The following is a 22,458-nucleotide window of genomic DNA, read 5'->3' on the forward strand; positions in this document are numbered from 1 at the left end:
TATTTTACTTTCTGGAAGTTGGTATTATAAAAGAATAAACCAGGAATTGATTGGGCACATCATTTCAAGAAGTCCCCTCTCCTCCACATTTGTTTTGCCAATTTGCACATTAAATGATTTCCTTCAAATATGTATTAAGGGGAGAGGGGTAGGGTTTAAACATATAGGCAGTTGGGTTTTTAAGAGCCCTTTTTCATTCAGTAACTGGAACACTCTATAACAAAGGAGACTTATTTAAATAGATGACAATTACTATTTTTGTTTTTATTAAAAGAAGGCTGACTTGCCTACCAATATTTAATCATTTATGATTGCCTTTTTATAACTTTTTATATTCTCAGCAGAGTGCTTTACCTGTTGAAGTAAAATGTGGCAGATTAAAGTACAGTGGCACCCATAAAGTTTGTAGAGTGGGGTGTTTACAAACCTAGAATGCAAACTTCAGCTTTTGCTGCAACTATGATTTTCTTTTTTTGGTGAGGGGTGGGGGGAATGCATTACATTTGAATGGGGTTGCTGAACAGTAACATAGCTGTGATTTTTGGTATTTGAAACACTGGTTTTAAATATTTTGACTTGTTTGAAAGGTATATTTCATATAGCAAGACATTTAATGTATAGCAGTAATGAACAGTGAGGTATTTTATCTTCTAAATAATTCCTGTTTTTATTTATCATTAACAAAACAATCCTAAATGGCAATCCTCAATTGTGAAAAAAAATATTACTTTATATTATAGGGTTTGAGAATGCAGCCTTTATCAGAACTATATTTTTGTTCAGCTTTTCTATACATAGATTTGGTTGGGAAAACTTGGTGTCTCATGTGTAGTGCTGCACACCTAACTTGTGCCAAATAAGCACATCCTAATGCTTGCTGCTGATGCAAACACATTAAAGGTACTTGGCAGGAAATCCTTGCACCATGAGATTAACATCCAAATGCTGTTTGTGCACTCATTCGTTGCTAAAAATTTTGGGGGGAAAATTTTTTTTTTCCAGTAATGAGGTTAAGGTATTTGTGGAAAATATTCACCTGGCATCTTACATCTGAAATAAGGAATGATGTACGGTTTTTTCTCATAGAATAGGAAGTACACAGAAACCTAATGGGCCAACTGAGATGAGATGACTATTCAGTGGCTAACTTGGGTTAAGAAGAAAATTAGGTATTTTCTCCAAATGTTCACTGGTACTTTGCCACCTTACTTCTCATCTGTTCCACAAAGAACCACCAAGAAAGGAAATCAGTTCACCTGATAACTGCATAGTTTCTCACTAACTATATAACTGGATTGGTTATGGACTAGAAGTTGATTGACAGACTTGAATTTGCCTAATATGACTATTTTTAATATGGATGTGTATATGTTCTGTTCAGCACAAGAAAATAAAGTTTAGTTGAGGATTCAGCACTAAAATCCTTGAAATCACTTCTCATTTCATAAGTGACATGCTTAATACAAATAATATGTGGGAATACTGGGGGTCAAAGTTTTCCTGCATTAGTATAAAAGACAAACAGTTTGGTAGCTAAAAGTATTTTTTTAAGAAGCTATCAGTCTTCATGAACATACAAAGTTTTCATAAAGAGAAAAAAACATGTTCAGTGATCATTTGTTACCTGTTTATTTATATCTAAAAGGCACGTATTTTCTTCAGGGAAGGAGAAAACATGGCATAGCCTCAGCATAATTTTTAAAAATTGTTTATTTACCAGTATGGGTTTTGGAATAGTTTAGAAATAATATTGGTAATAACTATACAGCTAGGCACAGTGGCTTGCATCTCTAATCCCAACTACTTGGGAGGCTGGGGCAGGAGGATGGCTTGAGCCCAGGAATCCAGGCTGCGGTAAGCACTGTATTAGGCCACTGCAGTCCAGAGGCCTGGGAGACAAAGGCGAAGACCCTGCCTCTAACAAAATAATGCATAAAACATACATTTTCTGAAACAGGAGCAAAACTAGAAAATGTCTACTTTAATTAACCAAATATTATTCATTATACAGTGTAGGGTTCTGATTTTTGGCTTCCAGTATGTAATATGTACTTCACCATTGATCAAACTGTTTCAGAATTCCCTACATAACAGTCATATTTTAAGAAAAAACATGGATTTGGGTATGTGATATATAGTGCTGGAATCCTTTCTTAACAAATTATAAATCATAGATTTGTGTAGCCTGTAATCTCTCCTGGCCTCAGAATTCCTAAAATTTTGAGGTAGATAAAGAACAAGTCCCAACAGGACATACATTTCTATGAAGAGTTGCCTTCAGAAATGAGTATGAGTCACAGAGAACTCAGTCTCTATTAGTAATTTGTATCCTGCTTTGTTCCAAAAAAAAAAAGTTTTGAAGAGTCAGTGAGACATACAAGGTAAATTAGGTGAAAAGGAGAAAGAAAAACGGAAACACCAATACATGAATACTAAATCCCTGGTAAGACCAAGCCATAGATCTGGTCCTGTACACAGGTCTTTGTAAGTTAAATCAGTGTCTAGGTTAAAAAAGAATAATTGCTGTGAAATGCAAATATCCTTTATAATCAGAATTTTCCCAAGATTCTTAAAATGATACATTGAGCAACTAGAGTTTGTAAAGAGGGGGACATACATACTTAGGTAAATGTGATAGGTTTTTTAGCTAGTACAATGGCCAATAAAACGCTGAATTTTTACTATTAATAGCTCCACACCTTATTGGGGATTGAATAAGAAGCAAAACAGTCATGTTGGGTACGTATAGGGTTGGTATCTTTTGGAAACAGGAATCTAAAATGGGCATATATCTGAATAGATGGCTACACAATTGTTCAAGAGTAAGCAAAGAAAATCACATAATTTTATCCTGGAAAAAAGGCACTCAGAACACCTAACAAGGAGCAATGAAACTTCTGAGATGAACTGAAATGTCCAGCAAGGTAAGTACAGGATTGAGTTGCTAGACAACATAGTGGGGTCCCATCTCAAAAAAAAAAAGTCTCCATTTATATAGCATTTTGGAAAAGGAAAAGCTATAGGAATAACATCAATGGCCTCCTGAAGTGGGGATGAGTTTACAAGGGGACAGAAGGGAATTTTTAGGGGTAATGTGATCTATAACTCAATAGTGCTAGTGGTTACACGATTATGTGTTTAACCAAATTCAAAGAACTCTACACTTAAAAAGGAAAGATAGTTTTGTCTTAAGCAAAGTGGTACTAAACCTTTAAAAGAGAAGGTTGAAAAGGGCTAGGATGTGTCCATATTTTACCTCATTAGAAATCACACCAGGAAACCATTCCCACTGACCTTGCAGGGGTCTTTTAGTCCATAACCATTAGTCTGCAATAGAATTGCAAAAACAAGAAAGATTAGGACTAGTAAAGAATAGGATGTTAAAATTAGTTTGCAGTTAGGAACACTGAACCAAGCTAATAGCTGAGATCTGGGTGTCCACCACTTCACATTCCAGGTTTGTAACTGGTAATTCTGCTCAAGAATCTGTCCTCAGTGTTTTCAGCATCCAGAATTAATTTCAGGCAAATCACATCTAGTTCACAAACAAAACTAGATCAGAGTTTAAAAGGATTCCTTTCATACAGGCCAAAAAACTTGTCTACAAACTTGCAGGTGGACCAATTCTTGTTTTCAACAACAGCCAAAGACATTAGAGATATTTTTTAATGTAGGTATATATTACATTAAAACCCACAGGAAAGCCACCTTGAGATACTCTGGCTCCAGAAGAATCTGACTACTGAGAATCAGTCTGACTACTGAGTGGCTTTTCACCCTATAGAGCCCACAAACTGAGAGCTTTCAAGTCAAACTCTGGTAGGCAAAGGTAGAGTATATCTTTGTTTTAGTAGGTGAACCTAAAGGACAATTTGTCAAAATATAACTGACCCAACTATGAGTTGACACTAGAGATAGTGTAGTTTCTGCCCTCATGGAGCTTAGTTATATTCACTGGAGTGGGCTTTATTGGCAAAATAGCCAGAGCTACCAAATAGGACTGCTATGTCTAATCTTTACAATCAGAAAAGGGCCATGGGTAGCATTACATCTAGAGAGAGGGGAAGTTGTATTTGATTATTCAATAGAGAGTTATATTCCCTTTGAGGAAAGAGGTGATGAATTCATCCCAACGCATCATGCCAGGGAGCTAGGGAGTTGATATAAGTTAAGAATGTGAACAATATTACCTTAGGCTCTGAAAGATGACCGAGACACCATTTAAATAAACCTGGATTGACCCTGAAAGGAATTCTGTTCTCCCTTAAAATGATGTTCGAAATATCAAGGAATAGAACTTCACATCTTTCATATGACAGCAAAGACCCATAATGTGAAAGTGAAATTAACCCATCTATGAAGTGCTAATCTGTGCAGTCACAACTGCCCACTGCAGGTCCTAACAAAAGGACCCAGCAGGTCACAAGAGACTTCAATTCTTTAAACACCTTTTCCTTGGCCCAGAATGTGGGGAAAACTAGGTATCCTCCAAACCAGAGGATGCTCCCCTGGTCCTCCCAGGAGGGAAATAGACTATCTTTTGTAAAATTAAGTTGAAAAAGGCTAAATAAAGGAACCCTCAACCCCTGCATTGGACAATTAGGAAAACAAGTATAAAATTAATAAAGTTAAAAATTAGAAAAGAAGGAAAAAAGAAAAAAGCCCTGATGTTTCAAATGAAAGAAATAAAGGCTAATACAAAAATTTTTAAATCAAAATAAAAAGTAGGGCAGGCTTGGTGGCTCACACCTATAATCCTAGCACTCTGGGAGGCTGAGGCGGATGGGTTGCTCAAGGTCAAGAGTTTGAAACCAGCCTGAGTAAGAGTGAGACCCCCGTTTCTACTAAAAATAGAAGTTAATTGGCCGACTAAAAATATATAGAAAAAATTAGCTGGGCATGGTGGCGCATGCCTGTAGTCCCAGCTACTCGGGAGGCTGAGGCAGAAGGATTGCTTGAGCCCAGGAGTTTGAGGTTGCTGTGAGCTAGGATGATACCATGGCACTCTAGCCGGGCAACAGAGTGAGACTCTGTCTCAAAATAAATAAATAAATAGTAGAAAGTTAGAACAGCTTCACATCTCAATAACATTTTTAAATAGTTTTTAATAAGGCTTTAAATAAAAGGACAAGTTAATGTACAAAGTGATAGACATATAAACTAAGATATAATTAAAACCCATATACCTAAGAGTGAAATATATGAAAGTATTCAGGTGATAGGAACAGATACAAATTTCATGAAAATTAAAACCTATATTTAAAAGGATAACAAAAAAAAAGCGGTAAACAAACCAGAGCACAGCAAAAGAAAAATCCAATAACTAGAAGTTGAGGGATAAAGATCTGGAAAGTTATTTTGGTGGTGGCAATGGTGGTGGTGGTGGTAGGGGAGTGTGAGTGCATTTTTGGCTCCTCTGGGAGGAAAAGGAAAGCAGCAGAGAGCATAGATGCTCTTTTGAAGCTTCTCCGTTTGCCCAGAGGCTGCTATCTCTGATGGCACTCTGCAGTGCCATCCCTGCAGTCAGTGGCCAGTTTCCTATCTAGCAAACATAAAGCTTCACAGGTCCTGCACCAACCACTAATGAACATCCTGAATAAGTTCTCTTTTATTGGAGGTGACTTTTATAATCATACTTTATACACATTTTGGAAATATAATTTAGAAATAAAATGAAAGCAAAATCTTAATTAAAAATTATTTATTATTTTTTAAAATAAACATTTATTATAGAATACCAAATTGGATTTACTCTGATGTATTAACAAAAGCATAACACACACCAGTAAACAGGAATTTCCAACTTACTGGTCAACTCAATAAGAAATAAGTCAATGAAACCCTTGGTTTTAGCCAGTGGCAAACATCAGTCACTGCTTCACATTTAAGCACATAAATCCATACTACTTCACATTTAAGGAGAAACTCAGCATAGGGGTCACCCTGCTCTTCTCCATTAGAAATGCACTGAAAAGAGACAAGCCCAGAGAAGAAGAGAAGAGGCGGTATGGGAAGTAGGAGCTGAAGTCAAATTCTTTCATTACCTTGAGGGAGGTGGTGGTGGTGGGTATTATTTTCACCAGGTCCACATGGATCAGTTTGATCATAAAACAGCCATGGTAAGATTTCATTTGTGGAATGTGGTAAGCATGGTCCTAGCCTAATTCTTTCCTAGGGTTTGGCAGTGTCTCTGGTCACATGCCTACACTTAGGGTTGAGAGAGATGCTAATGCCTTGGGCCTTCCTCAGACGCCACAGTGCCTCCTGCCCCAGGAAGACTGAAAAGATGGCTCTCTTTTCCTTACAGATTACTGGCTCAGTATCAGGAGTAGAGGTAGGGAGGTATTGTCAGCTCCAGAAGAGTGGAGTCCACGGTTTATCCCACAAGGGATGCATTAGGCTTTTTAGAGCTTCACTGAGATTGTCAGTAATAGGCAATCACCTTTCTGTACTTACGAAACATTTCTTAAAATTCTCTTGGGTTTGACTCAAAAAAGTGACCAGGTTGAAAGTTACTCTGTTATTCTTGAAGACAAACGCAATTCCTTTTAAGTTACAAATCAGCACTTATGTGCTATAGTTAAGCATGTCCTCACACCATCCCCTGTTTTTGGCCTCCATGTAGACAGACGCATTGCACTGCTGCATGGTATATTCCATCTCGACCAGCTGGCAGCAGCCGATGGTTAACTTTTCCCTAGGAGAAAAGAGACATGAAATCACTGTGAGACAGCTGCTTAGATAAAAATTCTTTTTTTCTTTGACATTCCTTAATTGACAAAAATTTGTATATATTTATTGTTTGCAACATGTTTTGAACTATGTATACATTGTGGAATGGTTTAGTTGAGCTAATTAACATGTATTAATTCAGATATTTTGTGTGGTGAAAGCACATAAAATCTACTTAGTGATTTTCAAAATATAACACATTGTTATTAACTAAAGTCATCATGTTGTAAAATAAATTTCTTGAATTTAATCCTTCTATTTAATGGAAATTTTGTGTCCTTTGATCAACATCTCTCCAATTCCCCCATCCCCCTATGCAGATACGTGTGTGAGCCTGGCTTTACGGGGAGTCTGTGTATTCATTCACCTGGAACTATCTCAAGAAAACAGCATATGCTGGCATGGGGGGAAAAAGAAGAAGAAGAAAAGAAACTTTTTATCTGAGGAATGCGAGTATCTTCAAATTATCAGGCCAGACAGGCATTAAAATGAAACAATGATTACCTCACTCCCCTTTGAGCTAAATAATTCTCTCTCAAAGCCACTTGCTATGTGGGCTCTAGACTAACTGACGCCAAGAAGCCATAAAATGCCATACACCCTTTTCCCCCAGACCAGTGAATGCTGTCTTCTGGAGGTAGTTACAGGCGAAGACTCAGACTCCCCGCTTGCGTAGCCATGCTCACACAGGCATCTAACATTCCTAGCCCAGGCCAATCCTTCTGGAGACGCTCTTGTGGGAGGTGGGGTGGCAGGGATTGGCTGAGGCACTTCCCAGGTACCTCCACTGAGACCTCCTATTGGAGCCCTTGGCTGAGGCATTTTTCTTGACTCTGACTCAGTACTTTTCCACTCCTAGCTCTTCCTCCTCCTGGCCCCCAGGTCCTATGCTATTAAGAGAAAGCTTGCTGAGTGGTAATCATCATTCTTCAATGCACTCAAGATACTAAATATAGGCCTGGCACGGTGGCTCAGGCCTGTAATCCTAGCACTCTGGGAGGCCGAGGCTGGCGGATCCTTTGAGCTCAGGAGTTTGAGACCAGCCTGAGCAAGAGCGAGACACTGTCTCTACTAAAAAATAGAAAGAAATTAATTGGCCAAATAAAAATATATAGAAAAAATTAGCCAGGCATGGTAGCACATGCCTGTAGTCCCAGCTACCTCAGGAGGCTGAGGGAGAAGGATTGCTTGAGCCCAGGAGTTGGAGGTTGCTGTGAGCTAGGCTGACACCAGGGCACTCTAGCCTGGGCAACAGAGTGAGACTCTGTCTCAAAAAAAAAAGAGCAACAGTTTTCCAGCAATACATGCATGACATGATTATTGCAACCAACTAACGTAAGAATCCCACTGTCTTCTATTAAGCCAGACATTAAAAAGATTTGCAAAAATGTATAAAATGCCAATTTTGACAGTAATATTTATTGTTTGGGGAAAAATGTTTTCATAATAATATATTATTTATTTTAACATGCAGTTATTTTTAAATGAATTAATAAATACACATTTTTAAATTCTCAGTTCTAATACAGTAAATATATATAGATACAACATGCATAAACAAAAGCTCTTTGAGATCTTCAATAATTTTTTTAAAAAAAGTTTTAATTTAAAAAAGTCTTAGAGCCAAAAAGTTTGAGAATCACTTTAAACCTTATAGCTGATAGACACACATGCCCACAGCCTTTGGCATGTATGTATAAGAAATACTAATAAAGGTTAAAAAAATCATAGTGTAGTGAAAAGACATAAGAACACTTCACCACCGCCCCAGTGGCGCTTTCCGTGGTAAAAGCCTGTTACAGTGGCATATCTATACATAGATGTAACTTACCGATACTCAGTTTGAGAAACACAATCATAAAGTTCCTGGGCAGTAAATTTGACATTTTTATTTACCTGAAAAGAACCCAAATACAGTTATTAAAAATACATATTAAATCAAATGAGTGATAAGAACACAATTAGAGGCCGGGCGCTGTGGCTCACGCCTGTAATCCTAGCTCTTGGGAGGCCGAGGCGGGCGGATTGCTCAAGGTCAGGAGTTCAAAACCAGCCTGAGCAAGAGCGAGACCCCGTCTCTACTATAAATAGAAAGAAATTAATTGGCCAACTGATATATATATATAAAATTAGCCGGGCATGGTGGCGCATGCCTGTAGTCCCAGCTACCCGGGAGGCTGAGGCAGAAGGATCACTCGAGCCCAGGAGTTTGAGGTTGCTGTGAGCTAGGCTGACGCCACGGCACTCACTCTAGCCTGGACAACAAAGTGAGACTCTGTCTCAAAAAAAAAAAAAAAAAAGAAAAAAAAGAGAAAGAACACAATTAGAGTGGCCCATATTCTGAGGGAGCAGAATTTCAATAATTACTGAATAAAAAAAGATTAAACAGTAACAATAAGAAATTCAGTGACCACAATACTAACACTGAACTGTGGTGCAAAAATATTAGTCCTATTGTTACAACTCAATCTGTTCATAAAACAAGTAGGGGTGAGATAAGCCTGGATGTAGTGGAGATCGAATGAACAGAAAAAACGTAATGCTATATAAACTGTGTGAAAGGTCTGTCTTATTTAGGACAAAGTTTGATTTACAGACATTTTCAAAAGAAATGTATTTTTCAGATTTTTGAGGTCTACGTATTTAAATTAATATGTTCATACATATTTAAACTAATATGTTCAATTTAAAAAATATCTGTTATAATTCAGAGATAACAATACCATAAACATAGAAATCCTTCATCAAACAAAAACTAGTTGTGGCTCACATATGGAAGACACAGTAAAGGAATCCTTTATTTCTTAAAGCTTACTACTGATTTAGGCTATATTCTATTTATGTGCAAGAAAGAACCTGGAAACTTGTAAAGGAAAATCCTTTTTAACAGATAACTCAACAAATAGCACAGTGCCTAAATTTTCATAAATTTAGAATTAGTGGAAGGAAACTCAATAGGACTATTTTCTATTCAATTCACTTTTTAAATTATTTTAAGCCAGGCAATGGTGGCTCAGTCCTGTGATCCCAGCATTTTGGGAGGCCAAGGCAGGAGGATTGTTTGAGGCCAGGAGTTCCAGGCCAGCCTGGGCAACATAGTTATAGAGACCCTGTCTCTATAAGAAATATACATACACACACATATATACGTAATTTTTAAATGTTAGTAGCTGGCATGCATTTTTTGACAGGGAAAACCATTCTTACCTTGATTTAATTAATACTAATTTAAAGATTCATATTATAAAAGTCTTCTATAGAGTTCAGGGTATTGCTTATTTATAAAAATTCCATGACTTTCTTCAATGTTTTCATAGAAAAGTTTACCACACTTGTGTAGAAAATGTTTCATTCATTGAAAGTTAAAAAAAATATAGTTTTCAAATATATGTCCTAATATTTTTCTTAAAATGAGGATTATTTTTATATTTAATGATATATACTATTTAATATTATATTTAATGACTTTATATAAAATTGGTATATTTAATAATTTACCCAAAGTTTAATGAAGTTTATAATTTTTATTAAAAGAATCTTCTCAAAATGGTCTAAAATATACATTTAAACTATCAACCAGTCCACTTACTTCTTTACATGTTCTGCCCTTATCCCAAGGGTCTTTGATAGTTTTACTACTGCTCCACATGTCAGGACCTACAATGTATCCAAACTTAAGCCACCAAATGTCAATCCATTGAAGATGTTTGATCAGAGGATGAAGGGAATAATACTTTCCTATCAACTGTTGAGAAAAATCAGCTGAAAAACTGATTTTCAGCCTGATATAATATGAATACAAAACAGTTCCTTCAGCTTTTAAAATATCTTTTGTTTAAGTATCTAGATTTATCTTTAGTTTTAAAAGCAACCATCCACATACATTCAGACATTTATCTAACAACACAGCCAGCATATAAAGGTGACATGGCTCCAGGTTATAGCAAATAACTTAGAAAGTAGGCAGTTAATTTACTAATAAAAACTGAAGTACAAATTCATGATGGTCTAACCTGAAATATCTCGTTTTATCATATTCATGAATTTTGACTATTAAGACATTTTTACTTACTCACATTGGGACATTCTAAATTACACTGGAAATATCTCCACGTTTAAATGTACAATTTTAATTTCCAGGGGGAAAAATAGATGATAAAAGATGTCACTAAACATTAGAATTGTGACTATGAAGTAGATTGTGGAACTGGTGTCATTACTTTTTAGCTGTACTACTCACAATGAAAGCCAAATACTAGTTAATGGCTCAATTATTTTTAATTCTTAAAAATTCAAGAACAAAAGGCAAAGGTTAAGTATAAAAACAGTCAAACTTCTTAAAAGATTTAGATGATCCTATCACTGTTTATAATATAAGACTAGTATCTCCAATGTAGTAATTGATCTAGGGGAAGAAATTCTTCTAGGAGAAATGATTTTAAAAATCTGATAATCAGCTGGGTGTGGTGGCACGCACCTGTAGTCCCAGCTACTTGGGAGTCTGAGGCAGAAGGATAGCTTGAGCCCAGGAGTTAGAGACTATAGTGAGCTATGATCGTGTCTGTGAATAGCCACTGCACTCCAGCCTGGCAACACAGCAAGAGACCCATCTCTCAAATTAAAAAAAAAAAAAATTGAGAATCAAAATCAGACCCCCATATTCTTAGGAACACTGCCAACACTCTTAGCAATAGATACTAAACTCAAAAAGACCTATGCCCCAGAATTTTCCAGGAGATGTAATTTTAAAACTGTCCTATTGTTTCTAATACATTTTTATTGTTAGATCAATGTCTTAATTCAAAATTCAGAAAGATGAAATAATTGTATAAATCATCTCAAAAGAAGAAATCTTAATAATCACATAATATGTTAAGGCTTATTATTAAAAAGCATATATGAACACCATTCTTTGCCTTTATTTGAATAGAGTAACACATATTGAACATTTATTCTGTGTCTGGTACTATTGGGAACACTATATATGTCACATTATTTAGTCTTTACAGAATATCTATAATGTATCTACTGTTGTTATTCCCATTTTACAGATGAAGAAACTGAGACAAGGAGAATTAAATAACTTCCTAGATCATATACTTAATAAGTGGAAAGGCCAACATTTAAACACAGGTAGTCCTGGCACTCTGGGAGGCCAATGCCGGAGGATCGCTCAAGGTCAGGAGTTCAAGACCAGCCTGAGCAAGAGCAAGACACCGTCTCTACTAGAAATAGAAAGAAATTATCAGAACAACTAAAAATACAAAGAAAAAATTAGCTGGGCACGGTGGTGCATGCCGATAGTACCAGCTACTAGGGAGGCAGAGGCAGGAGGATCACTTGAGCCCAGGAGTTTGAGGTTGCTGTGAGCTAGGCTGATGCCACAGCACTCTAGCCCAGGCAACAGAGTGAGTCACAGGTAGTCATAAAAAAAATAAATACAGGTAGCCTGACCTCACAGTCTGTTATTTATTTTTTATTTTTGTTATTTTTTATATAATTCTTTCTTTTTAAAATAATTTTTCTTATCCTTTTAGTTTCTTTTTCTTTTAGATGTATCTTCTGATTATGTAAGATTCTGTGTTCTTAATCACTAGATTCTTAATGGAAGAGGTGGCATATAAAAAGCTAAATAAAGCTAACCAAGAATAGAAATAAAGAAATAGAGTTTGATTCCATAAGAAATGTGAGACCTGAATATATGTCAACATCTCTTCATTTAAAGTGTTTTGTTAAACACACACAAAGACAAAAACACAAAATTGAAAAGTAGGTATATGTAGAGAACATACACAAAGAGCAAGTAGAAATTGAAAATCAACAGAATAGTTTCCTTGGTTCAGCAATGATGAGGAAAGTATGCAGGCTAATTTACAAAATACACTGGAGCCTCACCACAGCTCTAACTCCACAGTCTATGCTGCTGCTATAGAGGAAACTAAATTATAATTTTCTTTCCCAGCAATTACTGCTTCTCAACCCAGAGGTGTTTCTTCCTCTCTGGGGGCCGTTTTATGTATGTAAATTGGGTAGGGTGGTGGAATGTTTTTGGTTGTCAATAACTGGAACAGCTATGGGCATTTAGTACATATGGTTCATGGATGTTAAACATCTGCAATGTTCCACAATGAAGAAAGGACCTGTCCAAAATGCCAGTAGTACCCCTGATGACAAACAATTCCATGTTGGAGAAAGTGTGTTATTGTAGGACTCTACAAGCATTTTTACTTAGGGAACAAAAGAAAGAACTGAATATCTCACTAATAGGGAAAAGGGGGAAGAAAATGGGCAGATGCATTTCGAAGGATAGAAAGTTGCAGATATGTGGGATGAACAAGCCTAGAGATTATGCAACATGAGTACTATAGTTAATATTATTGTATTGTAGTTGGGGATTTTGGTAAAAGAGTAAATTTCAGGTGCTCTTGTGGCACACACACAAAAAGGATAACTATGTGAGATATGATGGATATACTGATTTACTTAACTATTTCATTATGTATAATATGCCCAAACAGCATGTTGAATACCTTAAACATATATAATTTTTTACAGATGATATTAGCTAAAAGGCCAGGAAGCAATTATATATATAATTTTTTTAAAAGAAAGGAAAAAAATGTGTCACTAACAAACTTCTACAGCATTCAAGAATTTAATATAAAGCAAATATCAATCAGAAAGCATTCTATTATGTTTTATAACTCCTACTACGCTTATTTACAGTAAAACTTGTTTATAATGGAAATGTGATAATCATTTAAAAATATTTCTCATACCTCATACTTGATTAGGAAGTTATAGAGGGTCTCAACATCTTGATAATTACTGTTAGGAGCCAAAATTCTAAAAAATAAAATAAAATAAAAACAAAGGAGGAGAAATGATTGATTTAAGAAAAAAGAATACCTTGACATTTGTCCCAAAAGATACTCATACAAAACATACTGTAAGAGATAACTTATTGTTTAATAAGCTTAAAGGCTTGCAACACTTTTTATCAATTAAAAATTATAAAATCATGAGTTTAAAGAGATCAATTTATTAAAATGTGTTCACTTATTTGATACTTACAGCATCAATTAATCAACAACCATAAGCATTCTTACATGTGAAATTACAGTTCACATTTGAGTTTCAATAATACAAATTTTTCAAAAAACAGAAATATGAAGTGCATTTACATTCTATGTCTTTTAATCTGCAGATAAAGCTTGAAGATTTCCCACAGAAATGTTCAACCCATCCAAATGAACAACTGATGAAACTATCAGACACTTAAATCCTAATAAAAGACTGTGACTAAATTCAAATAACAATGTTTGAACTATTATCCTAGCACTCTATGAAAAAACAGTAGTTATCAGACTGTGTCAATTGGTGGAAATAACGCCGATTCATAAAAATAACAATGACAGAAACACAGAAGAAATAAAAATAAAGAAGGCAGGAAAATATTTTTCCTTCTAGCAGTAAAGTATTAATACTCATTTCTTTTCATTTTCCTATACTAAATATTTCTTAAGTCATTTTAGCATGAACAATTTTTTTCTTTTAGAAAAAAGAAAAAGAAAAGGAAACCAGTCCTGTCATTATAATACAGTATAGTAGTTCTGAGTACCTCAGTTTGTCTAGCTGTGTGACTTAGAGTGAGTTGTTTAACTTCTCTGTGCTTTATTTTCCTTATCTGTTAAATGAGGAAAATAGTCCCTTTTTCATAAGGCTATTGAGAGAATTAAATGAGTTATTATCAGAAAAGCCATTTTAACAGTGTTTAGTATATAGCAAGTACTATACAGTATATGTTAATTATATTAATAACAACTATCATTACCACCTAATACAAATGCTCCTCAACTTAGCCTCAGCCTAAGTTGAAAATATCATAAGTTGAAGTGTATTTTTCAATTTCTGATGGGTTCATTGGGAGGAAACTCCACAGTTTGTCAAGGAACATACTGAATGTGTAATCGCTTTCACACCATCATAAAGTTAAAAAATGCTAAATGAAACCATTGTAAATTGGGAACCATCTATTGTTACCAACCACACAATAAGTGAATGATGATATAACTAATAAAAAAATCAAGCCAACTCAATTAATTTTCACATTTCTAGTAACTTTTAATTATAACAATGTCTCTAGGCCTTCATGTCCTTGCCAATGCTTAATACTGTCAGACTTGAGAATTAACTGATCTCAATAACCTTAATCGCATCTTTAGACTATTTGGCCTTTATTATACTTGTGGGAAAGCTTTTTATAAATAATTTTTCAGGACACAGTCCAACTTTTTTTTAAATGCTGTGCTTCCTTGGAGGGTGCACATGAAGGATATCTTTAATAATATGCAAAAATCTGCATCAGATTTCTATCAATTTCATGGAAAATTTTTTTTTCCCAACAAGTAATTTTAAAATACAAGCGGCAGGGGCTCACACCTATAGTCCTAGCACGCTGGGAGGCTGAAGTGGGAGGATCACTTGAGGCCAGCAGTTGAAGACCAGCCAGAGCTGGAGAGTTGGAGCCTCCTGCCCCCACCTCTATCAAAAACAAAACAAAACAACACTAAAACTCCAAGCCAAAATAAACAAAAAAACCTGAGGATAACACATTGGGGAGGATATAATTTGCTTAAAAACATGAAAACAAAGTTATCTAGATAAGTTAAACCAATCCTCCAGAAAGGCAATAGGAAACAAACTAGAGTGTATTCTAACTTTGCAATTCAGTGAAAACAAACTATACAAATTATTGTGGAATAATTTAGACCTATTGTTTTTTTATGGCTTTAGCAATTATCCAAACTGTCCATAAAAGAGGGTAAGAACAAATTAGATGAAACAAGATGTTTTATATTAAGAGCCTTATAAGTTTCAAGTTTCCGGTATCACAAAAGAACGTACCTAAGTAGGGAATAAAATTAACATTTCTGTCCTGAAATCCTCTGTAGAAAAACTAATTTTAGGTAAATTAGTAATTTATTTATAGCAACAAGTCATATCCAAAGAAAGAAATTTTAAAAATTACATTATTCTAGTTTTCCAATTAATAAAAAATTAAATTTTTTTAACTCCTACTTTGGTTTTATTTATTTTTAAAAAAAGCTTTACTGAAGTATAATTTATATATTCTAAAATACACTCAGTTGTTTAACAATTTGATGATTTTTAAAATAAATTTACAAATCTGTATAAGGATCACCCCAATCCAATTTTAGAACATTTCCTTCACCTAGAAAAGATCCCTTTTGCCCATCTACAGTGATTCTTTTATTTATTTTTTTTTTAATTTTTCAAACCTTCTTCATTCTTCATGCAGTGATTCTTTGTTCTTACCTCCAACCCCAACTCCAGTCGACCACTAACCTGCTCTTTGTCTCTATAGAGTTGTGTTTTCTGGACTACACTGATTTCTCTGTCTGTAAGTTCTTTCCCTCTTATTTACAAAAGCAAAACTCCAGTAGATAATGCCTAATCCTCACAACGTATTTGATGAGTAAATAAAAAAGTAAAATGCATACCCTAAAGATGTCCAGATCAGAACAACAGACCCTCTATTCTCTCATTCAACAAACATTTGAGACCTACTATGAGCCAAGCACTGTTCTAGGCCCTTGGATGCAACAGTGAACAAAAGACAAAGATCCAGAGTAGACCAAAGTATCATAGTTTCAAAGAGCATATGAAAGAAAAAAATCCTGACCAAGCACAGGGAGATAATGAAAGAAGAAAAATATCTCATTTTTGTCCATTTGGCAGTCTCTTCCCACTTTTCAACTGCTACTTGTAAACAAAATAAGAAACACAGGAATCTTAAGTTTCTAAAAAAGAAGCCATTTGTTCCAAATCTAAATAGTTGATTATCTCTAAAATATGACAGAATTGTATTCTAATGAAGAAAGGTTTATTGGTATGTCAGCATCATTCACAGGTATATCATTTTTATAATCAGAATAAAACTATACATGTTATTTTTTGAAACTAAGATATACATTATAGGATTTGTTATAAAATGTTATTTTGAAAGAATGTTTTGAGGTAAAGTGAGCCCAAAATAGACTAAATTTAAAATAGTCTATTAAAATGCACTCAACTTGGAGTTGTAATTAGACTTCATCACATCCAATGAACTTTGAATATAAGAAAATGGAATTTGGCCTGGTATAAAAAATTACAAACATTTACTCACTAGAAGTACAGCTTGTTGAAAATATATAAAAATAAAATGGAGAAAAATGGCTTATGGACTTGAATTCCTTAGTAATTCCCCACACAAAAATTCTTGAGAGGTCAACTTTCTCTAAAGTTTCCTCATTCTTTTTTTCTTATACCAGGAGGAAGACAAAAGACTTTTAGAATGAAGTCCTAAAATTACCCTTCAATGGCAACTTTTTAAAAGAATGATAGAATAAAAGAATTAGCCCTCAGGAAGAATGAAATATTTTTTCATAAAATGGCCATTTTTTATTTATGAATATATTCACATTTGTCCTTTCAAGAGAAATTCATAACAATCAGTAAATCCAAATGCATACTATTTGCTCAAATGCATATTATACTAAGACCTGTGGAATAAATAAGAAAATTATAAGACATAGTTCTTATTTTCAAGTTGTTCATCATCTTGAAATTTCACTCTAGAATTCTGGAATGAGTTTTGGGAAACAGATGTTGAAGCAGGATTTAATCTGCAGCTCATAGATGAATATGCTTTGGTTTCCTTTATAATGGTATCGATAATAATACCTAATGACTTTTTGAACACTTATCTCCCTGAATTTAGTTAAGTGACCTTGAATTTAGTTTTGTGACCTACTTTCCTGCACCTCTGGCTCCTCGCCTGTGAAATGAGGATAAGGCGGTGTTACCTCATAAAGTCACTGTTTAAAATAAATAATGTATCTGAAGTGTTTAGCACAATGCAGGGCACACAGTACATGCTCTGTAAAGATCAGCTACCATGATAAGTGGTTTTCAGATGTAGAAACCAAGATTCAGAGTTTTAAGACACCCAAGATTAGACAGTAAGTGGTGGGAGGTATCCTGCTCTCTATTGGTTTGACTCTGAAGCTCATGCTTTTCCCACTGATAAGGATAATCACCACCATCTTCTTGCCTTTAAATGATTTCACCAAATCAAATGAAATAAAGTCCTTTTAAAACAGTTAAAACATTGCTTTTACATGTAAGCAAAAAAAGCTCTTTGCCTTTTATCAAATGCTCTGGCAAATTATTTCATGCATGTTCAAACACTAAATCTTTATAGTAGTTATATCTTTATTAAAGCCACAAAGCAAATTGGTTGACAGAACCAACACTCCCTAGAAGTCTTGACACTTAGTCACACAGGCACTCTGAGTTCTCTCTTTATCCATGAACAATAAGCATTAATGTTAATCTGAATCAAACAAACTTCATTTTTATATCACTCAATATATGATTGATAAAAATCAATGTATCTCTTCAAGAAAAAAAGACTATGCCACTCAAATGTTTAGAGACAAAAATTAAGGAATAACTTGACTAAATCTTAAAAATAATGCATTCAGGCCGGGCGCTGTGGCTCACGCCTGTAATCCTAGCTCTTGGGAGGCCAAGGCGGGCGGATTGCTCAAGATCAGGAGTTCGAAACCAGCCTGAGCAAGAGCGAGACCCCGTCTCTACTATAAATAGAAAGAAATTAATTGGCCAACTGATATATATATAAAAAAAAAAAAAAAAATTAGCCGGGCATGGTGGCGCATGCCTGTAGTCCCAGCTACTCGGGAGGCTGAGGCAGAAGGATCACTCAAGCCCAGGAGTTTGAGGTTGCTGTGAGCTAGGCTGACGCCACGGCACTCACTCTAGCCTGGACAACAAAGCGAGACTCTGTCTCAAAAAAAAAAAAAAAAAAAAAAAATAATGCATTCATTCGTGACCAGCTGAGCAAGAGTGAGACCCGTCTCTATTAAAAATACAAAAACTAGCCAAGTGTCGTGGCTTGTGCCTGTAGCCCCAGCTACTTGGGCGACTAAGGCAGGAGGACTGCTTGGGCCCAGGAGTTTGAGGTTGCTGTGAGCTATGATGACACTGCTGCACTCTACCCAGGGTGACAAAGCAAGACTCCGTCTCAAAAAAAAGCATTAAAATTGATTAATTTTTTAATTAAGATTTTAAAACTTCAAATAAAACTTTTCTCCTATCTGGGAAAAAGAAAGCTGCAGACTCAGGAGCAGGGGAAGAAATTTAAAATATTCAAGTTTGATATTTAATTCTAGAAATTCAAAAGAAGATAAATATGTTCTTAGATATTTATAATCATGACTTACATCCCACAGAAGTAAATAAATTGTGGTCCCTTTTGGCAAAACGTTTTACATTAATATAATATTTAAATAATAAATATAATATAAATAAATAATAAATAATATATTTAAAATAGTTTTTGAAAGTATAAAAAATTAAAGATGCTTTAAAAGTAAGTGCATGAAGTAAAAATGTCTGTTTATAGCATTATATTTAAAGGATATATTTTTATATTCTCTGCAGCTAAGAAGTAAAAGATTAAATATCATTATAAACTATCATTACGTCATTATTGAGGATGATATTATTATTTACTGAGCATCTACCAGGTGACAGTAACTGAAAAATGCTATCTCCTTTAATCTCTGCAATTTAATAAAGCAACTGTTATAAACTCCATATGAGGAAACAAACACAAAAAATTAACCTATCTAGGTAACAAAGCTAGAAAATGGATGGAGCCAAGAATCAACTTCAGATCATTCTGGCCCTCAAAGGTATGTTCTTCTGAATTTAATGCAGTGACATACCTGAATAATACTATCAAATTGGGTTTTGTTGATGATAAACTGTATTATTAACAATTATTATTAACAGTGTTATTATTATTATTGCTATTATTAACAAACAGGATGAAAATTTATAAAATTAACAATGAGGAAACACTGGGAGGTAAAAAGTCTTAGACCTTAGAACACTTTTTTGGGGTGTCATTTATTATAAGTAAAATTAAAATCCTAATTAAAATAAAATTTCTGTCGTTAATTTAGAAAATCAGTTATGCAAATGGGAGAGGATTCAGATTTTGAATAAATGCCATATGTAATTTAAAATGGTAAAAGAGAAACACAAAAATTAAGCAATTTAAAGAATATTATTAAAATTTTATATTCCTGTATTCCCTTCAGAGACATAAAAATTTGCACATGGACTAAATTAATTACATATAGGCATTAAACACAGAAACTTTTGAGTAGTCTGGATAAAATTCATAATTAAAATTTGAGCTATTCAGAATACTGGAAATTTCTTTTAAAAAGTTGGTGGTGAGAACAAGAGGATTTTTTGGGTAATTTTAATGACAATATTTGAGATTTAATCATAAAAGCAATTCTAGAGAAGGAAAATATCACTTTGATAGTTAAAGGAATAGATTATATGTCTTACATGCATGCTAGCATATACATTCAATCAGAACATACTAAAAAATACTACAGCTTTATGCCAAATTTTTGCAGAAGGGTTAAAATACTATATATTAATTCTTTTATCTTTGATCACCAGGATGTTCCTCTACTTTATTTTCTATATTGGCATTTAAACATAATGATATAATGGTTATGATCACAGTCTCTCTGCAATCAGTCTGCCAGAGTTCAAATCAGAGTTTTACCACTTTCCAGCTGAGTGATATCAGATAATTTACCTCTCTGTGCTTAGTTTCTCATTTGTAAAACAGGACAATAGTACCTATCGCACAGGTTTAAGAGGATTAAATGAGTTAATATACATACATAATACATCTGGAACAATTCTTAGCTCAATAAAATGTTAGCTATCTTTATTATATCTCTCATCTTTAAAAATGTCCCAAATTATCAAAGGTAGCTTGTCAACTAAGAAATAAATGAACATTCAGCTCAAGCTGCTTGGTGACTTGTTTCTTCTTGTGAGGTACCTCCAGCAGTGAACTTTTATGTGATCAATATGAATGGTAATGGTCATCTCCCCTTAGTCCTGAATTCTGATATAAACATCAACAGGAAAAGTAAAGAAAAACAAAGGGCAGATGTCCTATATATCCCTAATGACATTCCTGACCCCTAATAATTATTACAAATAAGCTTAAAAAGTTGAGCCAAATTCTAACAAAACTATGATTGTTAACAACAGAGCAGTGGTCCCCAACCTTTTTGGCACCAGGGACTGGTTCATGGAAAACAATTTTTCCATGGACCTGGGGGCTGGGGGTGGGGCAAGTGGGTGGTTTGGGGATTATTCAAGCACATTACAATTATTGTGCACTTTATTTCTACTATTATTACTTACATTCTCACTTACCACTCACTGATAGGGTTTTAATATGAGTCTGCAAGCAATTGTTTTATTATGGTCTCTGTGCAGTCTAACCTCTCTGCTAATGATAATCTATATTTGCAGCTGCTCCCCAGCACTAGCATCACCGTCTGAGCTCCACCTCAGATCATCAGGTGTTAGATTCTCACAAGGAGGGTGCAACCTAGATCCCTCGCATGCAGTTTACAGTAGGGTTCGCGCTCCTATGAGAATCTAATGCCGCTGCTGACCTGACAAGAGGTTCAGGCGATGATGCAAGCAATGGGGAACAGCTGTAAATACAGATGAAGCTTCATGGCTTGCCCACCGCTCACCTCCTGCTACGTGGCCCAATTCCTAACAGGCCACGGCCTGGTACCAGTCGGCAGTCTAGGGCTTGGGGACCACTGCTAATAGAGAACCCAGGCCACGGCAACAGAGCAAGATCCTGTCTCAATCCATCCATCAATCAACAAAAATAAAACAGGTAGTATGAACAAGAGAAAGGCAGAACATAAAACTAACTAACATTGGCTGTCTTTGAGAAGAAGAACAAGTGGCTGAGGTAAAAGGGGTGAAAAGAAGAATTTTTAATGTATATCCTTCTTCACCTTTTCAACTATTTATAAATAACATGAAGATATTATATGTGTTTTAAATGATCAAAAATACTTTTTAATTGGGAAAAGAAAATTGGTAAATCATAAAATAAATTTGAGAAAATTATTCAGAAGACAACATTGAGGGATAAAACAGATGGAAAAAATAAAAGAACAGTCAAAATATATGGCTGATAGAACGAGAGCCAGGAATAGGAATTCCAAAATAAGAGAATTAAGAACAATAAGGGATAGGCAATATTTGGAGAGATGATGATTGAGAATTTCCAGAACTGAAGGCATGAATCTTCAGACTGAAAAAGCACACCACATCTCAAGAGAGAGAAATGAAACAAAATCCATATCTAGATATATTGTGATAAAATTATCAAGCATAAAAATTATAGAGAAAAATTTTGAAAGTCCTCAGTACTCAGGAAAAAAAAAGACAGATTACCTACCAGAAAAGGCAATATGATGATAGCAGACTTCCCATTTCCAAGATGATAGGAAATAATGAAATTGTATTTTCAAAATGCTTAGAAAAAATAATTGTCAACCTAGATCTACATCCAGCTAAATTATCAATTAAGAATGAAAGCAAAATAAAAACACTTCAGTCAGAATGAGAACATTTACCATTAACAGATCTTTGCTGAAAGAACCACTAAAAATCTGCTTCATTAAATAGGAAACAATTCCCAAAGGAATAGGACGAAAGAAGCAATGAAAGAAATTTTAAAAACTAACATGATAAAGCCAGAAGCAAAAACTATTTTATATA

The 22,458-nt window shown here is 34.7% G+C and overlaps 1 protein-coding gene across 2 annotated transcripts in view; it reads right to left on the reverse strand.

Moving 5' to 3' along the window:
* Positions 1-201: 201 nt before the first annotated feature.
* The window catches only part of SWT1 (SWT1 RNA endoribonuclease homolog), an 81,867-nt gene continuing 59,610 nt past the window's right edge, over positions 202-22,458 (reverse strand). For both annotated transcript variants that reach the window (XM_075997020.1, XM_012736308.3), the window contains exons 17-19: positions 13,512-13,578; positions 8,564-8,628; positions 202-6,697 (exon numbers count right to left, since the gene is read on the reverse strand). In XM_075997020.1, coding sequence (XP_075853135.1) covers positions 6,568-6,697; positions 8,564-8,628; positions 13,512-13,578 — 262 coding nt within the window. In that variant the 3' untranslated portion in view covers positions 202-6,567. The remainder of the gene's footprint in view (positions 6,698-8,563; positions 8,629-13,511; positions 13,579-22,458) is intronic.

The sequence above is a fragment of the Microcebus murinus genome, chromosome 23 (genome assembly GCF_040939455.1).
Source record: "Microcebus murinus isolate Inina chromosome 23, M.murinus_Inina_mat1.0, whole genome shotgun sequence".
NCBI lineage: Eukaryota > Metazoa > Chordata > Mammalia > Primates > Cheirogaleidae > Microcebus > Microcebus murinus.